Source organism: Salvelinus namaycush, chromosome 31 (genome assembly GCF_016432855.1).
Source record: "Salvelinus namaycush isolate Seneca chromosome 31, SaNama_1.0, whole genome shotgun sequence".
NCBI lineage: Eukaryota > Metazoa > Chordata > Actinopteri > Salmoniformes > Salmonidae > Salvelinus > Salvelinus namaycush.
In genome coordinates this window covers 37,699,798-37,715,717 of record NC_052337.1, presented here as the reverse complement: position 1 = coordinate 37,715,717, position 15,920 = coordinate 37,699,798, and the positions used below count along the sequence as shown (strand labels likewise).

At 45.5% G+C, this 15,920-nt stretch overlaps 1 protein-coding gene across 1 annotated transcript; it reads right to left on the bottom strand.

The window, feature by feature from the left end:
- Positions 1–6,036: 6,036 nt before the first annotated feature.
- Positions 6,037–15,600, bottom strand: rnf208 (ring finger protein 208). The gene is made up of 2 exons (XM_038970826.1): positions 14,711–15,600; positions 6,037–8,346 (listed from the first exon to the last, which is right to left on the bottom strand). The coding sequence occupies exon 2, from the start codon at positions 7,156–7,158 to the stop codon at positions 6,358–6,360; it is 801 nt and encodes a 266-aa protein (XP_038826754.1). The 5' UTR covers positions 7,159–8,346; positions 14,711–15,600; the 3' UTR covers positions 6,037–6,357.
- Positions 15,601–15,920: the final 320 nt, after the last annotated feature.

The following is a 15,920-nucleotide window of genomic DNA, read 5'->3' as shown; positions in this document are numbered from 1 at the left end:
TTATAAGCAACGCGTCACTGGTCAGGCACCGTGTTATGCGGTTAAGCGCACGGTGTCGCCAGTGCGTGCCCATAGCCCGGTGCGCTATAGGGCAGCCCCCCGAAAGTGTCGTGTGAGTGTGGGCATCCAGCCGGGGCGTATTGTGCCTGCTCAGCGCGTCGTCTCCGGTACGCAGTTTCGGTCCAGGGTATCCTGCGCCGGCTCTGCGTGCTGTGTCTCCGGGGCGCTGGGAGGGTGCAGTGCGTCCTATGCCTACGCTTCGCTCGTACCGGGCAAATGTGGGAGTGGAGCCTAAGAGAGAGGTGCGCGTAGTAGGCACTAGATCTCCAGTGCTCATCCACAGCCCGGTTCAACCTGTGCCTGCACTCTGGAGGGTATGGGCTGGAATAGTACTCCAGCCTGGGGGAGTGGTGCAAAGGCTGCGCACCAGAGCTCCAGTGCTCCCCCACAGCCCAGTCCTTCAGGTGCCTCCTTTTAACATCAGGCCTCCTGTAGGTCTCTCCAGCCTGGTGGGTCCTGTGGCAGCCCCACGCACCAGGCTGTCTCTCCGTCTCCTCCCTACAGGTGTGCCAGTCTGTCCAGAGCCGCCTGCACTGCCAGTCTGCCCAGAACTGTCTGTCTGTCCCGAGCTGTCAGAGCTGCCCGTTTGTCCAGAGCCGTCGGCCAGCCAGGACCAGCCAGAGCCGTCCAGCCAGGACCAGCCAGAGCCGTCCAGCCAGGACCAGCCAGAGCCGTCCAGCCAGGACCCGCCAGAGCCGTCCAGCCAGGACCCGCCAGAGCCGTCCAGCCAGGACCCGCCAGAGCCGTCCAGCCAGGACCCGCCAGAGCCGTCCAGCCAGGACCCGCCAGAGCCGTCCAGCCAGGACCCGCCAGAGCCGTCCAGCCAGGATCCGCCGTCCCTCAGTCCGGAGCCGCCGTCCCTCAGTCCGGAGCCGCCGTCCCTCAGTCCGGAGCCGCCCCTTATCCCGGTGCTGCCCCTTATCCTGATGCTGCCCCTTAATTTAGGTGGGTTTAGTTGGAGGGTGGTCATTGGGAGGGGGATACGGAAGCGGGGAGTGACTATGGTGGTGTGGGGACAGCGTCCGGAGCCGCCACCGTGGACAGATGCCCACCCAACCCTCCCCTTGAGGTTGAGTTTTGCGGCCGGAGTCCGCATCTTGGGGGGGGGGGGGGGTAATGTCACGTTCCTGACCTTGTTTTCCTTTTGTATAGTTGTGTTTAGTGGGTCAGGACGTGAGCTGGGTGGGCAGTCTGTGTGTTCTATGTTAAGTGTCAAGTTTAATTGACCTTGTATGGGTCTCAATCAGAGGCAGGTGTTTTACGTTTTCCTCTGATTGAGAACCATATATAGGGAGGTTGTTTCACTTTGTTTGTTGTGGGTGGTTGTCTCCTGTGTCGTATATGTTACCACACGGGACTGTATCGTTTGTTTGTAGTCGTGTACCTGTTCGTGCGTTCTTCGTTATATGTAAGTTCACATGTTTTAGGTCAGTCTACGTTCGTTTGTTGTTTTGTAATTTTCCAAGTGTTTTTCGTGTTCGTCTTTGACTTCAGTTAATAAATCATTATGTCATCATACCTCGCTGCACATTGGTCTTCCGATCCCTCTCTCCTCTCCTCGTCCGAGGAGGAGGAAGAGCTAGAGATTCGTTACAGATACATTTTAAAAAGTTCTCCTCAAGGGTTTTTACATGACATCTGTTTAAGCAATAAGGCCCGAGGGGGTGTGGTATATGGTCAATATACCATGGTATTTCTGTCTGCCCCTGCACAGTTGTGAAATCCATAGGTTCAGGCCTATTGAATTTATTTTAATTCCTTCTATGAACTGTAACTCAGTAAAATCTTTTAAATTGTTGCATGTTGCATTTATATTTTTGTTCAGTATAAATCAAGCAATTTTTTATGCTCTCAGAATTTTGAAAAACAGTAAATGCACTGAAGCATAAAAATTAATCTTCTTCCCTGCCTAATCAAGTCCTGTCTGACTGGTATTATAACTGAGAACTTTTTACTTGAGAAAAATGGTGGTTTAATTGACCCTGGTCAGTCAATAGACTGCTCTTCACTTTGCCAGCCTCTCGCTGACTCGACAGTTAACCCGTCAACTTGTAGTTAATCTTTGTTTTCATTTAAACAATTTACTACCTGTGATGGGCTAGATGCCTTGCTTATGATTGATGTAAATAAAAATACACTGTGACTGATATGCTTGATCCACTTTTGCTGCAGCTCTCTGCCCCCCTGATTGCTGAATCATTAACCCATATTTTAACCTGATGATTATATCTGGTACTATCCCCAACGTTTGGAATGCGGCCCATGTACTCCCCCTTCACAAAGATGGTGACCCTTGTGAACTAAATAATTATCGCTCTATTTCTAAACTTTCTTGCCTAGTTAAAATATTAGATTCCTTTATTAATTCTCAGCTAAGATCTTTCTTATCTTTGAAATGTATTCTAATTGTACATCAGTAGGGTTTTAGACCAGGTCATAGCACTATCTCTGCTGGATCCCTAGTTATTTACGTTTACATTTTAGTCATTTAGCCGATGCTTTTATCCAGAGCGACATACAGGAGGAATTAGGGTTAAGTGCCTTGCTCAACGGCACATCGCCAGATTTTCCGGGAATTCTTAACTGCTAGGCTACCTGCCGCCCCATTAGTTATTCAGTTATAAATGATGTGGTTAACTGTATGGATAAAAGGCCACATTGTGTTGCCCTCTTCATTGACCTGTCAAAGGCCTTCGATACTGTTGATCACTCACTGCTAATTCAGAGGTTTTCCTCAATTGGCCTCGACCAGGCTGCATGTAACTGGTTTAAAAATTACTTTGCAGATAAAACTCAATGTGATGATGTTAAATCAGGTTTTCTGGACATAAATAAGGTGTCCCGCTGTGTTCGATTATAGGTCCTGTACTTTTTACTGTTTATATTACCAAAATTGACAACCTGCACTTGTATGCCAATGATACTGTTGTGGATGCTATTGCCGACACAGTTGACCAGGCTTTATCTGAACTACAGTCTGACCTCTTTCTATTACAGAAAAACATTATTGACCTGAATTAGTACTGAATGCAGGTAAAACTAAGAAATAGGTTATGCCTCTCGGTAAATAGTAGAAAGGAGATTATTCAGTCGACATTCCTATTGGTCCAAGACTATGATGACATTATCTACAGTATATGAACACAGCTGCCATCTCATTAAAGCAGTTAGATGCAGTTTATCATAGCACACTGCGCTTTATTACAGGCGACAATAATACTACTCATCACTGCATTCTCTACCAGAAAGTTGGTTGACCCTCTTTGATGACACATAGGTTGATACATTGCTATGTTTTCATGTTTTACAAAAAGTCCCACTGTGTCTAACATCATTACTAAACTTTAGACATATCAGTTACCACACCTGGTCTCAGGGATGGCTAACTCTGGAAATTCCTTTGGTCTCTACTGAGTTAGGTAAATCAGCTTTTTGTTTTCTTGCTCCTTATTGGTGGAACAATCTTCAAAATGTTCTTAAATTTGACATTTTGGTTCCTCTAGGGCCCTCAAACTCAACTCAGGACCTTGAAGTCAGTTCCACTGCTCTTTCCCCATTGTTTTCCCCACTGATTTAGACCTGGAACACCAGGCGGATGCAAATGAATTATCAGGTAGAACAGAAAAGCAGCAGGCTCCGGACCTTGCAGGGTAAGAGTTGAATACCCCTGCTCTAGGGAAATTCAGAAAGCTGATTGAGGACCTTATTACTGATTGTGCTTGTTTTTATTGACCGTGTTTTCTTTCAGGTTGCATTTTGTATTTCTATTTTCTGTCATTCAGGGCTCATCTGTAAAATACACCTTGGTGTCAGTATGACTCCCTGATAAAATAAAGGTTAAAGAAATACAAATACAATTTTCAAAGAACATTTTCCAAATGAATAAAAAATGAAGATGTATTGATTGTTTATGTCTTCACACCCCATAGTTAATACTTGGTGGAAGCACCTTTGGCAGCCAGGGATGCTGGCCCATGTTGACTCCAATTCTTCCCACAGTTGTGCCAAGTTGGCTGGATGTCCTTTGGGTGGTTGACCATTCTTGATACACACGGGAAACTGTTGAGCATGAAAAACCCAGCAGCGTTGCACTTCAATCTTTTGTCTTGCCCACACATACACAATCCATGTCTCAAGGCTTACAAATCCTTCATTAACCCATCTCCTCCCCTTCATGTACACTGATTGAAGTGAATTTAACAAGTGACGTCAATAAGGGATCATAGCTTTCACCTGGATTCACCTGGTCAGCCTATGTCATGGAAAGAGCAGGTGTCCTTAATGTTTTGTACACTCAGTGTATTTCACAGCTTCTCCATGTCTGTATGGATCCCCACGTCTGCAACAAGATGATTATTTTCATGTTTGGTCTTTTTTAAAGGGCTAGTACAGTAAAAAACATGATTATCCAGTGTTTTATATATATTTCCACATTGAGGTTGGAATAATACTGAAATTGTGAAACTTGTGATAAAGACCACTTGAAATTTCAGCCTGTTTTGGTGGGAGGGAGTTGTGGCCTTCAATGGTGACATCACCATGTGGTAAATTAGTTAATAGACAAATTAGAAAGAGAGTTCCTAACATAACAGCACATTTTCAGTTTTCCACTCCCGGATAGTCCTAGCAAAATTCTTTCTTGAGATATTGCGCTTTCCTAAGAAGCTATTTCTGTTTCTTTTTGACCATTTTAATTGAAAACAAGAACAGTATGGTGGTTGATTGTTGGCCAGAAATGATTTGATATTGAGATAAAAACGGCTGCTTTGGACCTTTTTAAGTATACCAACATACTGCCTGCCTTCAGTAGTTAGAGGGAAGAGAAGAAGAAATACTATACCAACATACTGCCTGCCTTCAGTAGTTAGAGGGAAGAGAAGAAGAAATATGCCGTCTTAAATGAGAGAGTAATGTTTGTTCAGAACACTTGTTCTGTGCTGCTATGCCCTGTACCAAGATATGAAACATACTTTGATTAGATCTTCATTGCAACAAACTAAAACGATACCCAATTTATGAGATTTGAGGCACTTATTAATGCAATCGTAACAGAGGTTTATTCATCCTTACTGGATCTTGATTGAAGCCGTGATATAATTTATGCTCCTTTAATTGGATCTCCACTCCATGACTACCCCAGTTGCTATGCACTTGATCATGACTACCCCAGTTGTTATGCACCTGATCATGACTACCCTAGTTGTTATGCACCTGATCATGACTACCCCAGTTGTTATGCACCTGATCATGACTACCCTAGTTGTTATGCACCTGATCATGACTACCCCAGTTGTTATGCACCTGATCATGACTACCCTAGTTGTTATGCACTTGATCATGACTACCCCAGTTGCTATGCACCTGATCATGACTACCCCAGTTGTTATGCACCTGATCATGACTACCCTAGTTGTTATGCACCTGATCATGACTACCCTAGTTGTTATGCACCTGATCATGACTACCCCAGTTGTTATGCACCTGATCATGACTACCCCAGTTGTTATGCACCTGATCATGATTACCCCAGTTGTTATGCACTTGATTAGTTCCAGGAAAATAAAATCTTCCATGAGAAAAGGGACGATTTATTTACAGTAACTGACAAGTCATCAGCACTCCAAATAACCCTGTGTTGAAATGTATAGGCAGTTCATCATAACAATTACACCTACACAGAATCACAAACGATTACCAATGTCCCGGTTATTATTGACAGTAAACGGTGCAGCGGTAATGACGCGTGGACGTGTTAGTCTAATGATGAACTGAGCTATAGGGTTTTTTCCTCTTTCACCACAAGACAGAGGTGTGACTTCAGATAAATGTATAAACATCCTAAATCCTAAATCATCAACCTAACAACCTTATATAATAGTCTCTACATGACTGAACATCTACAGCCAGTTCAGACCAAACAGCAGTGGCTTTTTTTAAATCATTTGTTTATTCTTTATTGACCTAGGTTGAGGGGATAGGCCTCCCCTAGCATTCCCATGTAAAGAGATGTCAATGACAAACACATCCGAACAAGAGAGGGGGAATAGGATTCATACTTCATACATAAAATACATTTATTTGCTATTTCCCTGTTTTCATCTGCAAGACAGTGTCCTTCACGATCCATTTGACCCAGACAGCATCCATCTGTGCTATTAAATATAGAGATACATCTGTGTGGAGTTGTATGTACGTGAGAAGAGAGGAGGCGGGTTGTATGTACGTGAGAAGAGAGGAGGCGGGTTGTATGTACGTGAGAAGAGAGGAGGCATGCCAGTTTGGCCCCTGCCTAGGTCTCTACATGATGCCACAGGAGGACAGGGGGTTGGCGATCTGACAGGTGCAGGCTGACTGGCAGTACTGGCGTACCGTCTGGTAGCAGCTCCGGTCGGCCTCCCCGCCCCACTGCACCGGGCCATTGGGGTCAGAGGGCAGCCGGCTCAGGATGCTGGTGTTGATGGCCAGGGCAGCCAGCCCATAGTCAGTGAACAGCACCGTCTCACGCCTGCACGTTGGGCACGAGATGAACTTGTACTTGGGGCAGGACTCGTAGAGGATCTGCAAGCACTCCTCGCACACCGAGTGCAGGCAGGAGAGGATGCGTGGACGCTTGCCTGCAAAGTTGTAGGTGTGGCCGCAGGTGGGGCAGTCCAGGGGCTCACAGGGCATCACGGGCCCCGAGGAGGAAGAGGAGGTGGAGGAGGAGGTGGAAGAAGAACGCAGCACGTACTGGTTGACTATGACGTCCTCCATCTTGTAGTGGAACTGGTGGTAGCAGATCTCTGCAGCGCTGGCTTTGCGCTGGGCCAGGTAGCTCTCCCTGCGGCCCATGCGGGCCATGGGAGCTGGGGGAGATGAGACCATGGGTCTGGTGGGGGCCAGGTCAGTGCAGGTCATCTCCAGGGCTAGGTCACTGCACGCCTGGTTCACAATGATCTCTCCCTCTCCCCCTCCATCCCATGCCACCCGCGGGGGAGGGGTGAAGCAAGGCTGGGTGACTGGCACCGTGCATTCCCGGGGGAACTTTTCCGACTGGATGATCTTGACGGTATCCATGGGGATTGTCACAGGCTGCCGCCTGAGGCAGGACATGGACATTAAGCTTATTTGTGTGTCTGTGTCTTTGTTAGAGAGAGGGGGCTGTGGGTGGTTCAGCGGGCGATGCCCCTGGCTTGGGTTGGGCGTGGGGCGGTGCTCTGAAGTGAACTGGGGGTGTCAAAGTCAGCCATTAGAGGGGACATGGGGACGTATGATTCTGTCCATTGTTTCAATTAGAAGGCCTCCCACGTCTGTGGTGCTGTTACCCTGAGTCCTTATGTGGGACAGAAGGACTGAGGACTAAAGCCAGAGCTCTCAAACCTGGAGCAGTGAAACAGACTTCCCTATTACACAGAAACACTGTCCTCTGATAACACTACTGATAGACAGCGATAACAGTCCGAGCCTGGTAGTTAGTCCTCTTAAAACTAGTCTGTGTAGTCTTAGATATACAATAAAGATATGTACTGGATATTCAACCACAGTAACAGCTGAACAACAGACAGGTCTCAACACATCAGCACAAAGATATGTTTTCAGTGATAACACCAATAAATAATCTTATATGTACATATATAGATACTAATATTATACACTTACACAACAGTGTTGTGAAGAGTTCTACTCTCTCAAAATGGAGAGCTCAAGCAGCACAGGCTGTTCAGTAGTAGTTCACTCTGTATTGTCTCACACAGCGTCCTGTGGCTTGCCAGGGGAAACTGACTCAAACAGGGCTTGGGGCTTGCTTGTTTCTAGGTTGTTGCTGCTCAAACCAGAACTTCCTTCCTGTTTCTGAGGCTGTGGAATGGCCTTGTGTGTGAGAACAACCTCTAGACACTCAGGCTGGAAACTCTCTCTCTCTTTCTCTTTCTCTTTCTCTTCCTCTCTCTCTCTCTCTCTCTCTCTCTCTCTCTCTCTCTCTCTCTCTCTCTCTCTCCTCTTGGTCGAATATGGTTTTGTGTCCTTTGGCTTCCTTGGCTGGAGTCTGATAAGGCAGAGGTCTTTTTTTAGGAGGCAGTGGAAATCCCCTGCTCCTTAACAAACCACTCCTGAATTCCTCTAAGGAAGGGGTGCTTGACTTTCAAACTGAGTCCTCCCACTAGTGTAGCTGATAAAGGTCTCTCTAGGGAGACCGTGTCCTCGTCACGTTCTGTCTGTCTGTCCCTCAGCGGTTCAGAGTGACAGCAGTGGCCTCAGACAGTCAGATGGTGTGACTGTCGTCCTCACAGTCCTCTTTGGCTGAGTTACCTGAGGAAGGAGAGGAGAGTTAACACCACTCATCAAGATGAATCACACATGAATCTGCCATGACTATGTATTATTGTTAACTAATGTTATTTCCATACTATAGGATGGATGTGATACGATATGTGGATGGATATGGATACTGTCTCTATTTTAGACATGCCTCTTTAGGGAGTACACTGAAATATTAAGAGTAGAGCACCCTCCTTTGAAATCCTTAATAACCGTAGAGAAGGGGCTCTATTTTTTACCAAAGCATACTGTGGTTGTAGTTGTCTGAAAGAATGATGAGTCTGGGTGGTTTTAGTCTCCTCACGCCGCTAGCGTCCTATCAGCTCCCGTTATCATCCTACTATATGGTGCATGAAAGAGATGCATGTTTGGTCAGCGGCAGATGAGCAAAACCATCGCTATCATGAGGGTGTGTGACTAGGTTTCATTATGCAGGTGGTGTAAATGTATGATTGGATGTAATACTATGTCTGTTTCCATGGCAACGCAACACAGAGTAAAATTCTTTTCACATCTTTTCTCTTCCACACAAGGCTCTCGTTAGACGCGATGCACGAAGAGAGAAGGAGAGAGAGAGAGAAGGAGAGAGAAAGAGGAGTGCAGCGGTCCTAGTTACTATTAATGGTCTATTTCACTATGCATTTTACTGTGGTTTCCTGCCCCCAACCTCCCTTTATGATGCCTGGCTAATTCAAGTCAATACTGTATGTCTACAGTGTATATGTTTCACCATTGAGGTAGAATAGTATTCATTATTCCCTTTAGTGTCCATTCATCCATCCACGCCACCACACACATACCAGACACCTGAGGTACTGTATGTACAGTATGTAATCATGTCAGTCAGAGACAAGGGAGCTGTCTTATGATGTTGGACGAGAAACATTCAAGCCGACTGTCCGAAGAGCCTCACAGCAACACACCCTCGGAAATTAATCATGCAAAATGAACATCTCATTTGGCGACAGTGATATAAAAATGGAAGCTGATGACGAAGGAGGCCTCCTGCTGAGGCGTGACGTTAGTGCCTTGTGATAGACGCCCCTCTTCAGTAGAGGGGTAGACGCCCCTCTTCTTATGTAAGAGGCTAATATCAGAACTAGACTCAGTATTAACACACATAGAGGAGGGTTACAGCTGTAGCAGCCCTACATTAGTCAGTCAGGCCTATGTTGTTAAGATACCAGGCCTCTGTCTGTCTGTCTGTTTGTCTGCAGCCCTGCCCAGCCCAGTAGTCAGCCTGCCTGCCCAGGAATTAAACTAATGAAATCATGTGCTGAACATTTGACCCTGTCAGCACAAACAAACAAGGGAGAAAAGGGAGAGCCGGAGAGATGGCGATAGCAGCGCTCTGGCGAGAGGAGAGACACACAACACACACATTCCTACATACGTACGTACACACACACTAACACCAAGAACACTCTCACCCTTATTCTGTGCTTCCCAATCACATACGCCACCCATAACATTTTAGGACACACACAAATTGAATAGACAGACTAACATGCGTGTAGAGGTGCTATTAAACGCTAATAAACCAGACTACTTATAGTCTCATCTTCCATGGACTCATTACAGATTCAAGAATACAGTTGGTATAGAAAGTCATCACCCCCTTTCAAAATGTGCACCTTTTGTTGCCTTACAACCTGAAATGAAAACACATAAAATTATACTTTTTCCGGCTTTATTTACACACTGTAATCCACAATATCCAAGTGAGAAGTTTTTTTTTTTTACTCTGAAAATGCGGTCACCATGCAATTTGACTGAGCTTGAACAATTCTGCAAGGAAGAATGGGCAAATATTACATAGTCTAGGTGTGCAAAGTTAGTAGAGATGTATTCAAAGAGAATCAAGGCTGTAATTCAAGCAAAAGGTGGTTCCACCAAGTATTAACTCAGGAGGGTGCTCCTCCCACTTATCCAAATAGGGTATTTTACTGTTTTACTTTTAATAAAATATATATATATTTTTACTTGGATATTGTGGGTTGTGTTTTCATTACAGGTTGTAAGGCAACAAAAGGTGAACATTTTGAAAGGGGGTGATGACTTTCTATACCAACTGTACATGTAGTCTGGATTATTCACATCCATTGGCATTTCACCACGCGTGTTTGTGTGATTGTTTATGTGTGCTGGTCTGTTTTTCAAAATGTTCTAGATTATTTTGGAAATTCCTGAAAAACAGAACCAATGCAGAAACAAACATTACCAACAAAAAAAACACCCAGAACATCCCTACCATCTTCCACTCCCCCATTCCTCCTCCCTCCATTTTCCTACACACACACCTAAACTGCTGAGTCCAGCTGTCTCCCTCACACTGCCTCCTGGCTGCATTCCACCTGTGCAGTGCAGGGAGCAGGAGAAGGACACTATGTTCTGACTGAGTCAGACACTATCAGCAGGCTCTCTCTGCATCTCCATGACACACACCTTCACCCTCAGCCAGGTGACCTGAACTGGACCAGGCAGAATGACTGGTTGACTGGTACCTGTGCCTCTATAACACACCCAGCAACAGTACACAGAGAATGTTGACTATGTTCTGATTAGTATCCACAGCTCTGTCTTGGCTGATAAAAGGTATGTGCTGCTCTGCTCTACCATGTGGTGGTTATAATGTATTATGATTACATAAATGGTATAATGACCTTAGAGTTGGCTGTGGACAAATCCCCAGATGTGTCCCTGTTGACTGCAGTGAATCTGCATAAAGTGCTATACTCTAAACGCCTGTGAATTCCATAAAGCACCGCCTAATGTTGTTGTTGATTAGTATAGGCCTAAATAATGCTGATTATGATAGGATTCTAATCTGCATGGTTGCTTTTTAAATCATTAGATGTTGGTCGTTATCATTTTAATGTCTGCGCTGTGCAACCATAAAGTGGTATTCAGATGTGTACATTCAATGTTGTCAATGTGTAAATCCATCTACTGTAAGAAATCTGTTTTCTGAATTCTGACTAGGATGTTGATGTGCATTCTGCTCTATTCTTTATACATAATCCTGTTGGGATTGAATGAGGAGATATGACGAGTGATTATGTTAGTGCATGTGTGAGGGGGAGGTTAAAGAATTCAACTCCTTCCATTCAGGAGGGGGCGGCAGGTAGCCTAGTGGTTAGGGCGTTGGGCCAGTAACCGAAAGGTTGCTAGATCGTATCCCTGAGCTGACAAGGTAAAAATCTGTTGTTCTGCCCCTGAACAAGGCAGTTAATCCACTGTTCCTAGGCCGTCATTGTAAATAAGTATGTGTTCTTAACTGACTTGCCTAATTAAATAAAGGTTAAAAATAAAAATGAATAAATAAAAAATTCAAAGCAGATGTCAGCCATTTTTCCCACAATTCATTACAGCCAACTACTCTTTGTGCTCCCTCTCTCTCTTCTCACCTCTCTCTCTCTCTCTGTGGCAACATGACCGACCACAGAGCTTGTTGGTGTCGATACCAGCAGAAAAATTATAACGATAATGGCCCCTCTTGACACACAGCCTCATGAAGGACTTATGAGGGACACGTCGAGCCACATACAAATCAATATTCCAGTGGCTCGATTGATTGATTTTTGTGGAGACTTATGTCTCAGCTCAGGGAGAAGCAGACACAGACACTGTTGCTGTGATGAGGAGGGGTGTAGATGGAGATCTGTAACTGATGAGCATGTGTGTATTTGGGGAGCTTGCCTCAGTGAGAAGGAAGGAGCAGGTTTAGCGCGGTGGCAGCGTGTGGGAGTGGTGCGGCAGTGGCAGCAGCAGTTATGCAATCACAGCATGGCAGCAGGAAACAGCACTCGGACTGCAGTCAGCACCAGCACAGTGCATGGTCAATATGGAGATCCCTCAGTGCTGTTGACAGCTACAGAACAGGCAGTTCCAGCCAGGTCCCTCCCCTCCCAGAGATCTGTCATATGTCATGACCTCTGGGGATATGATACCCCAAAGGTAGCCTTAAGATACCCTTTCCCCTGCAGTCAACACATAATGGAATATCTGTAGACCGAATCGGACCCCCCACCAGGTGTGTGTGTGCTTGTGTATGTGCGTGCATGTGTGTGTGTAGCTTATGCATACGTGTGTGTGTACGTCTGGGCGCGGGCATGTGTCCAAGGAATGGAGGATTGTGATGCAACAACCCTCTCATCTGCAACAACGACACGGTACTACAGATGTAGGATTTTAATTTGACCCCTTTTGCCGCAGGAGGAAACTAATTCTGCAGCAGGAGGATTTGAATATCTGAAGAAGTGGTTAGAATCGCCGCCAGGGGAGCAGCTGGAAGTGGTGTTTGTATACAGTGCACACTGTAACTACACTTTACTGTATGTAGGCTACGTACAGGCAACAGTGCGACTCGTGTTAATTCTTATGTGGATTATCATAAATTTTAAAAAATTGTAGGGGGTAGATGCATTTTTCGTTAGGGAAAATACGTAGTTTTTTTTAGATCAATTGTATTATTATATGTTGAAGGCAAGCAGGCAGAATAAATGAATGGTTTTCTCAGTGCCTCTGTGGTCCAGTGGTTACAGCCACTGACCCTGGCACACATATGCCAGAGTTGGTGTGGGTTTGAATCTGGCCCTTTGACTCATGGATGAACGTCTATTTTTGACAGATTAATTCAGAGTGGTTACAGGGTTGATTCCTCTTGGTTACAGGGTTGAAACAGAAACAACTCAAAGGTTAACAGTTTAGGCATTAATTCAGAGTGGTTAAGGTTAGGGCTATGGTTGGGGGAAGGCTTAAAACAAAAAAATGAAAACGGCGCACCTATGGATCATCAGTATTCCTAGTATTCTTACTGAACTGCCATAGAGCAGTGGTCTAAGCAGCGCACTCCGAGCATCATGAGTGCTGGGCGATGTAGCGTCCAGCCTGAGTCCTCATTGGGCCCACAAGTTAATTGCATTTATTTAAATGTTTTCAAGAAGTAAAACAAATAGTCGGATAATTTACACATCAAAGAAGTGTCTCAGCTCAACAAAGTCGTCTTTGGGTCGGCTCAAATGCATAAACATCTCGACAGCTTTACGAAATAAGATATTAAAGCCACACAATACAGGCTTTCAATCCAAAGACCAGAATACATAGCCTAACTATAAAGCGTGGACGAGCATCCACACTGGAGGAAAGTGTATCGTTCTACAGTAGTGATACATCTGTCAATCAACTGATGGCCCAAATCAGCTCATCAACTCTGACAGGGAAACACAGTAGCATATTATTCGTTTTCACATCTTTCATTATGTGACAATGATAGGCTAACGGGTAGCCTACAGAATGTAGCCTATTGGAATATAATCAAATAACAAGGGGCCTATTGCAACCATCGATGGCACTAGATTATCGCCAGCTGATGTCTCGTTAAACCATCAATACGCTCTAAATTCACCTGCACAGCTGATCTCAATTGCAACCTTTATTGGTCACCTCTACCGCTGCCTGAAATATGATGTCGGTGTTACCTTCGTCCTGCTTGCAACAAAAGACTTTCAAGATATGTTCGCCCTCTGGCTGGTATTGTAATCGGAACAACATAGTCCTTTTTAACAAACTAGGGGCAATTCATCTATTTGACAAGAATTCCGTACAATATAATCCAATATAGAATTCCGTACAAAGTGTTTTCTCGTTTACCACAGCAAATCTATCGTGGCAGTTTACCCGACTCTTTGTATGAATGGAAACTAATGTTGGTGTAGCCTATTGTTATTATTTTATTAGTTTCCTATTTATGTTATCCAAAAGGGTCTGGTAAGGTCATTTCTTATCAAGACCGGGGGTAAAATATCCCTGGACTGTCCATTTGAAATGTGTGAATATATCAAGTCAATCTAGGGGATTGAGTTAATTGTGCCAGTAGGGCGTGGCCTAGAATCCAACCCACGCCGACACAGTAGACCACCTATATGTGGCCCTAACCTCAAGACCATCATTTAACTCAATTTTGCTGCATTTCAAATACATGTTTGTACATTTGAATGTTGCAGTAATAGGACCTAGGCCTAGCGTTTGAGCGAGGGAGAGAGACAATGGTTTTGATAGCAAGCCCTGATCCAAATGACTCGACTGCCCCCGCATGGAGAGAAAGGGAACTGCTCTTTATCAGGGACTTACGAGGCTCATTCTAATTTCCTGATGTAGCAGGAAAATTCTCAGCGACAAAAGAGTGATCAAGGTAAGATCCGACATCTGGACAAACACACACAGACACACACACACCAGTGCATACATTGGCACACACACAATATGGAACGCACATGCACAGACATAAAAATTCCACAGAGCCCTCTTTCAGTGTACACGGACACATTGATGCATCCTTGATCAAGCCTTTTACCTGTGTTGTTGTTTAGTCCTGTCGTAACATATCGTCTCCCAGTTCTCTTACCACCTTGCTCTGTGTTGTTGTTGTTGGTGGTGGTTTTGGATATTACTGTGCTCTGAGGTGACAATAGTCTTGTTACAGGGTAAAGCTCCCATGTGCGTGTGAAGCTGATAACATGGCCCATTGGTCTCAGTTCGTCTGAGAGTAGAACAGAAGGTGTTTTGCCAGAGGGGTAGAGGAGGAGGAGGAGGAGAGGAGCGACGGAGGCAAGGTGATCATTCCTGTCTGTGAGACCCTGAGAAAACAAACGATGGAGGTGGAGGGAGGAAGGGAAGGTAAGATGGAGGCTGAGCTGTCGAAGGATGGATGCGTCACTCCTTCCTTTAGTCACAGTGATGGAGGACAGAGACTTGTGGTGGAGCCCACCTCTTCTTCTCCTCTGTCGGTTCCCTTCGTCCTTCAAACTCTCTCCCTCTCGTCCTGTCGTCTGCGGTGTGGCCGAGCGGCGGTTTCTAGCAGCTCCCTCTCCATCCCTCCTCCTGTCTCTTTCTCTCTGCCTGTCAGTCAGCCAGCCAAATAGGTTGTGTAATTACGTGTGCTCCTGTGATGCCTCTCTGGGTATCTTCCTCTCCTCCTCTCTCTCTCTCTCTCTCTCTCTCTGGTCTCAGAGCCTCAGGTCTTCAGGTACCCACTGCTGTCTTTCTTTCATCCTCTCTTCTTTTCTTCCACTCGTTATCTCTCCCCCAGTGGCGTCTCTGTGCTCCTTTTCTCTCACGGCTGCCGTTTGTTAGCCTTGCTCCTCCTCCGCTGCTGTCAATGCGCCTCTGTGCACACACTCACACACTGGCTCACGCATACACACACACGCTTGTTCTCTGTTTCTGTCTCCCTTACCACCTCCTTCTCTTTCTCTCTCTCTCGATCTCTGTCTCTGGACCTGACAATTTCTATTGCATGTTTTCTCCTCCCCCTCTCTTGCTCTCTCTCTCCTTGCTCGCTCTCTTATCTTGCGCTCTCTCCCTCCCTCCCTCTCTCTCTATCTCTCTGCAGTCTCCGCTGCAGTGCCTCTGCAGGCTGGATCACGTTTTCTAGTTGCCAGTGAAATTATTTCAGCCAATGAGGGCCCTGAAAACCCACCCCCCTTCTACCCTGCACTCACTCACACCACCTACTGAAAGATGGAGGCTATGTGCAGAGAGCACTGAATCATACTCCATATACA

Excerpts from the sequence above, each read along its gene's own strand:
- rnf208 (XM_038970826.1), bottom strand. The coding sequence starts at position 7,158 with ATGTCCATGTCCTGCCTCAGGCGGCAGCCTGTGACAATCCCCATGGAT.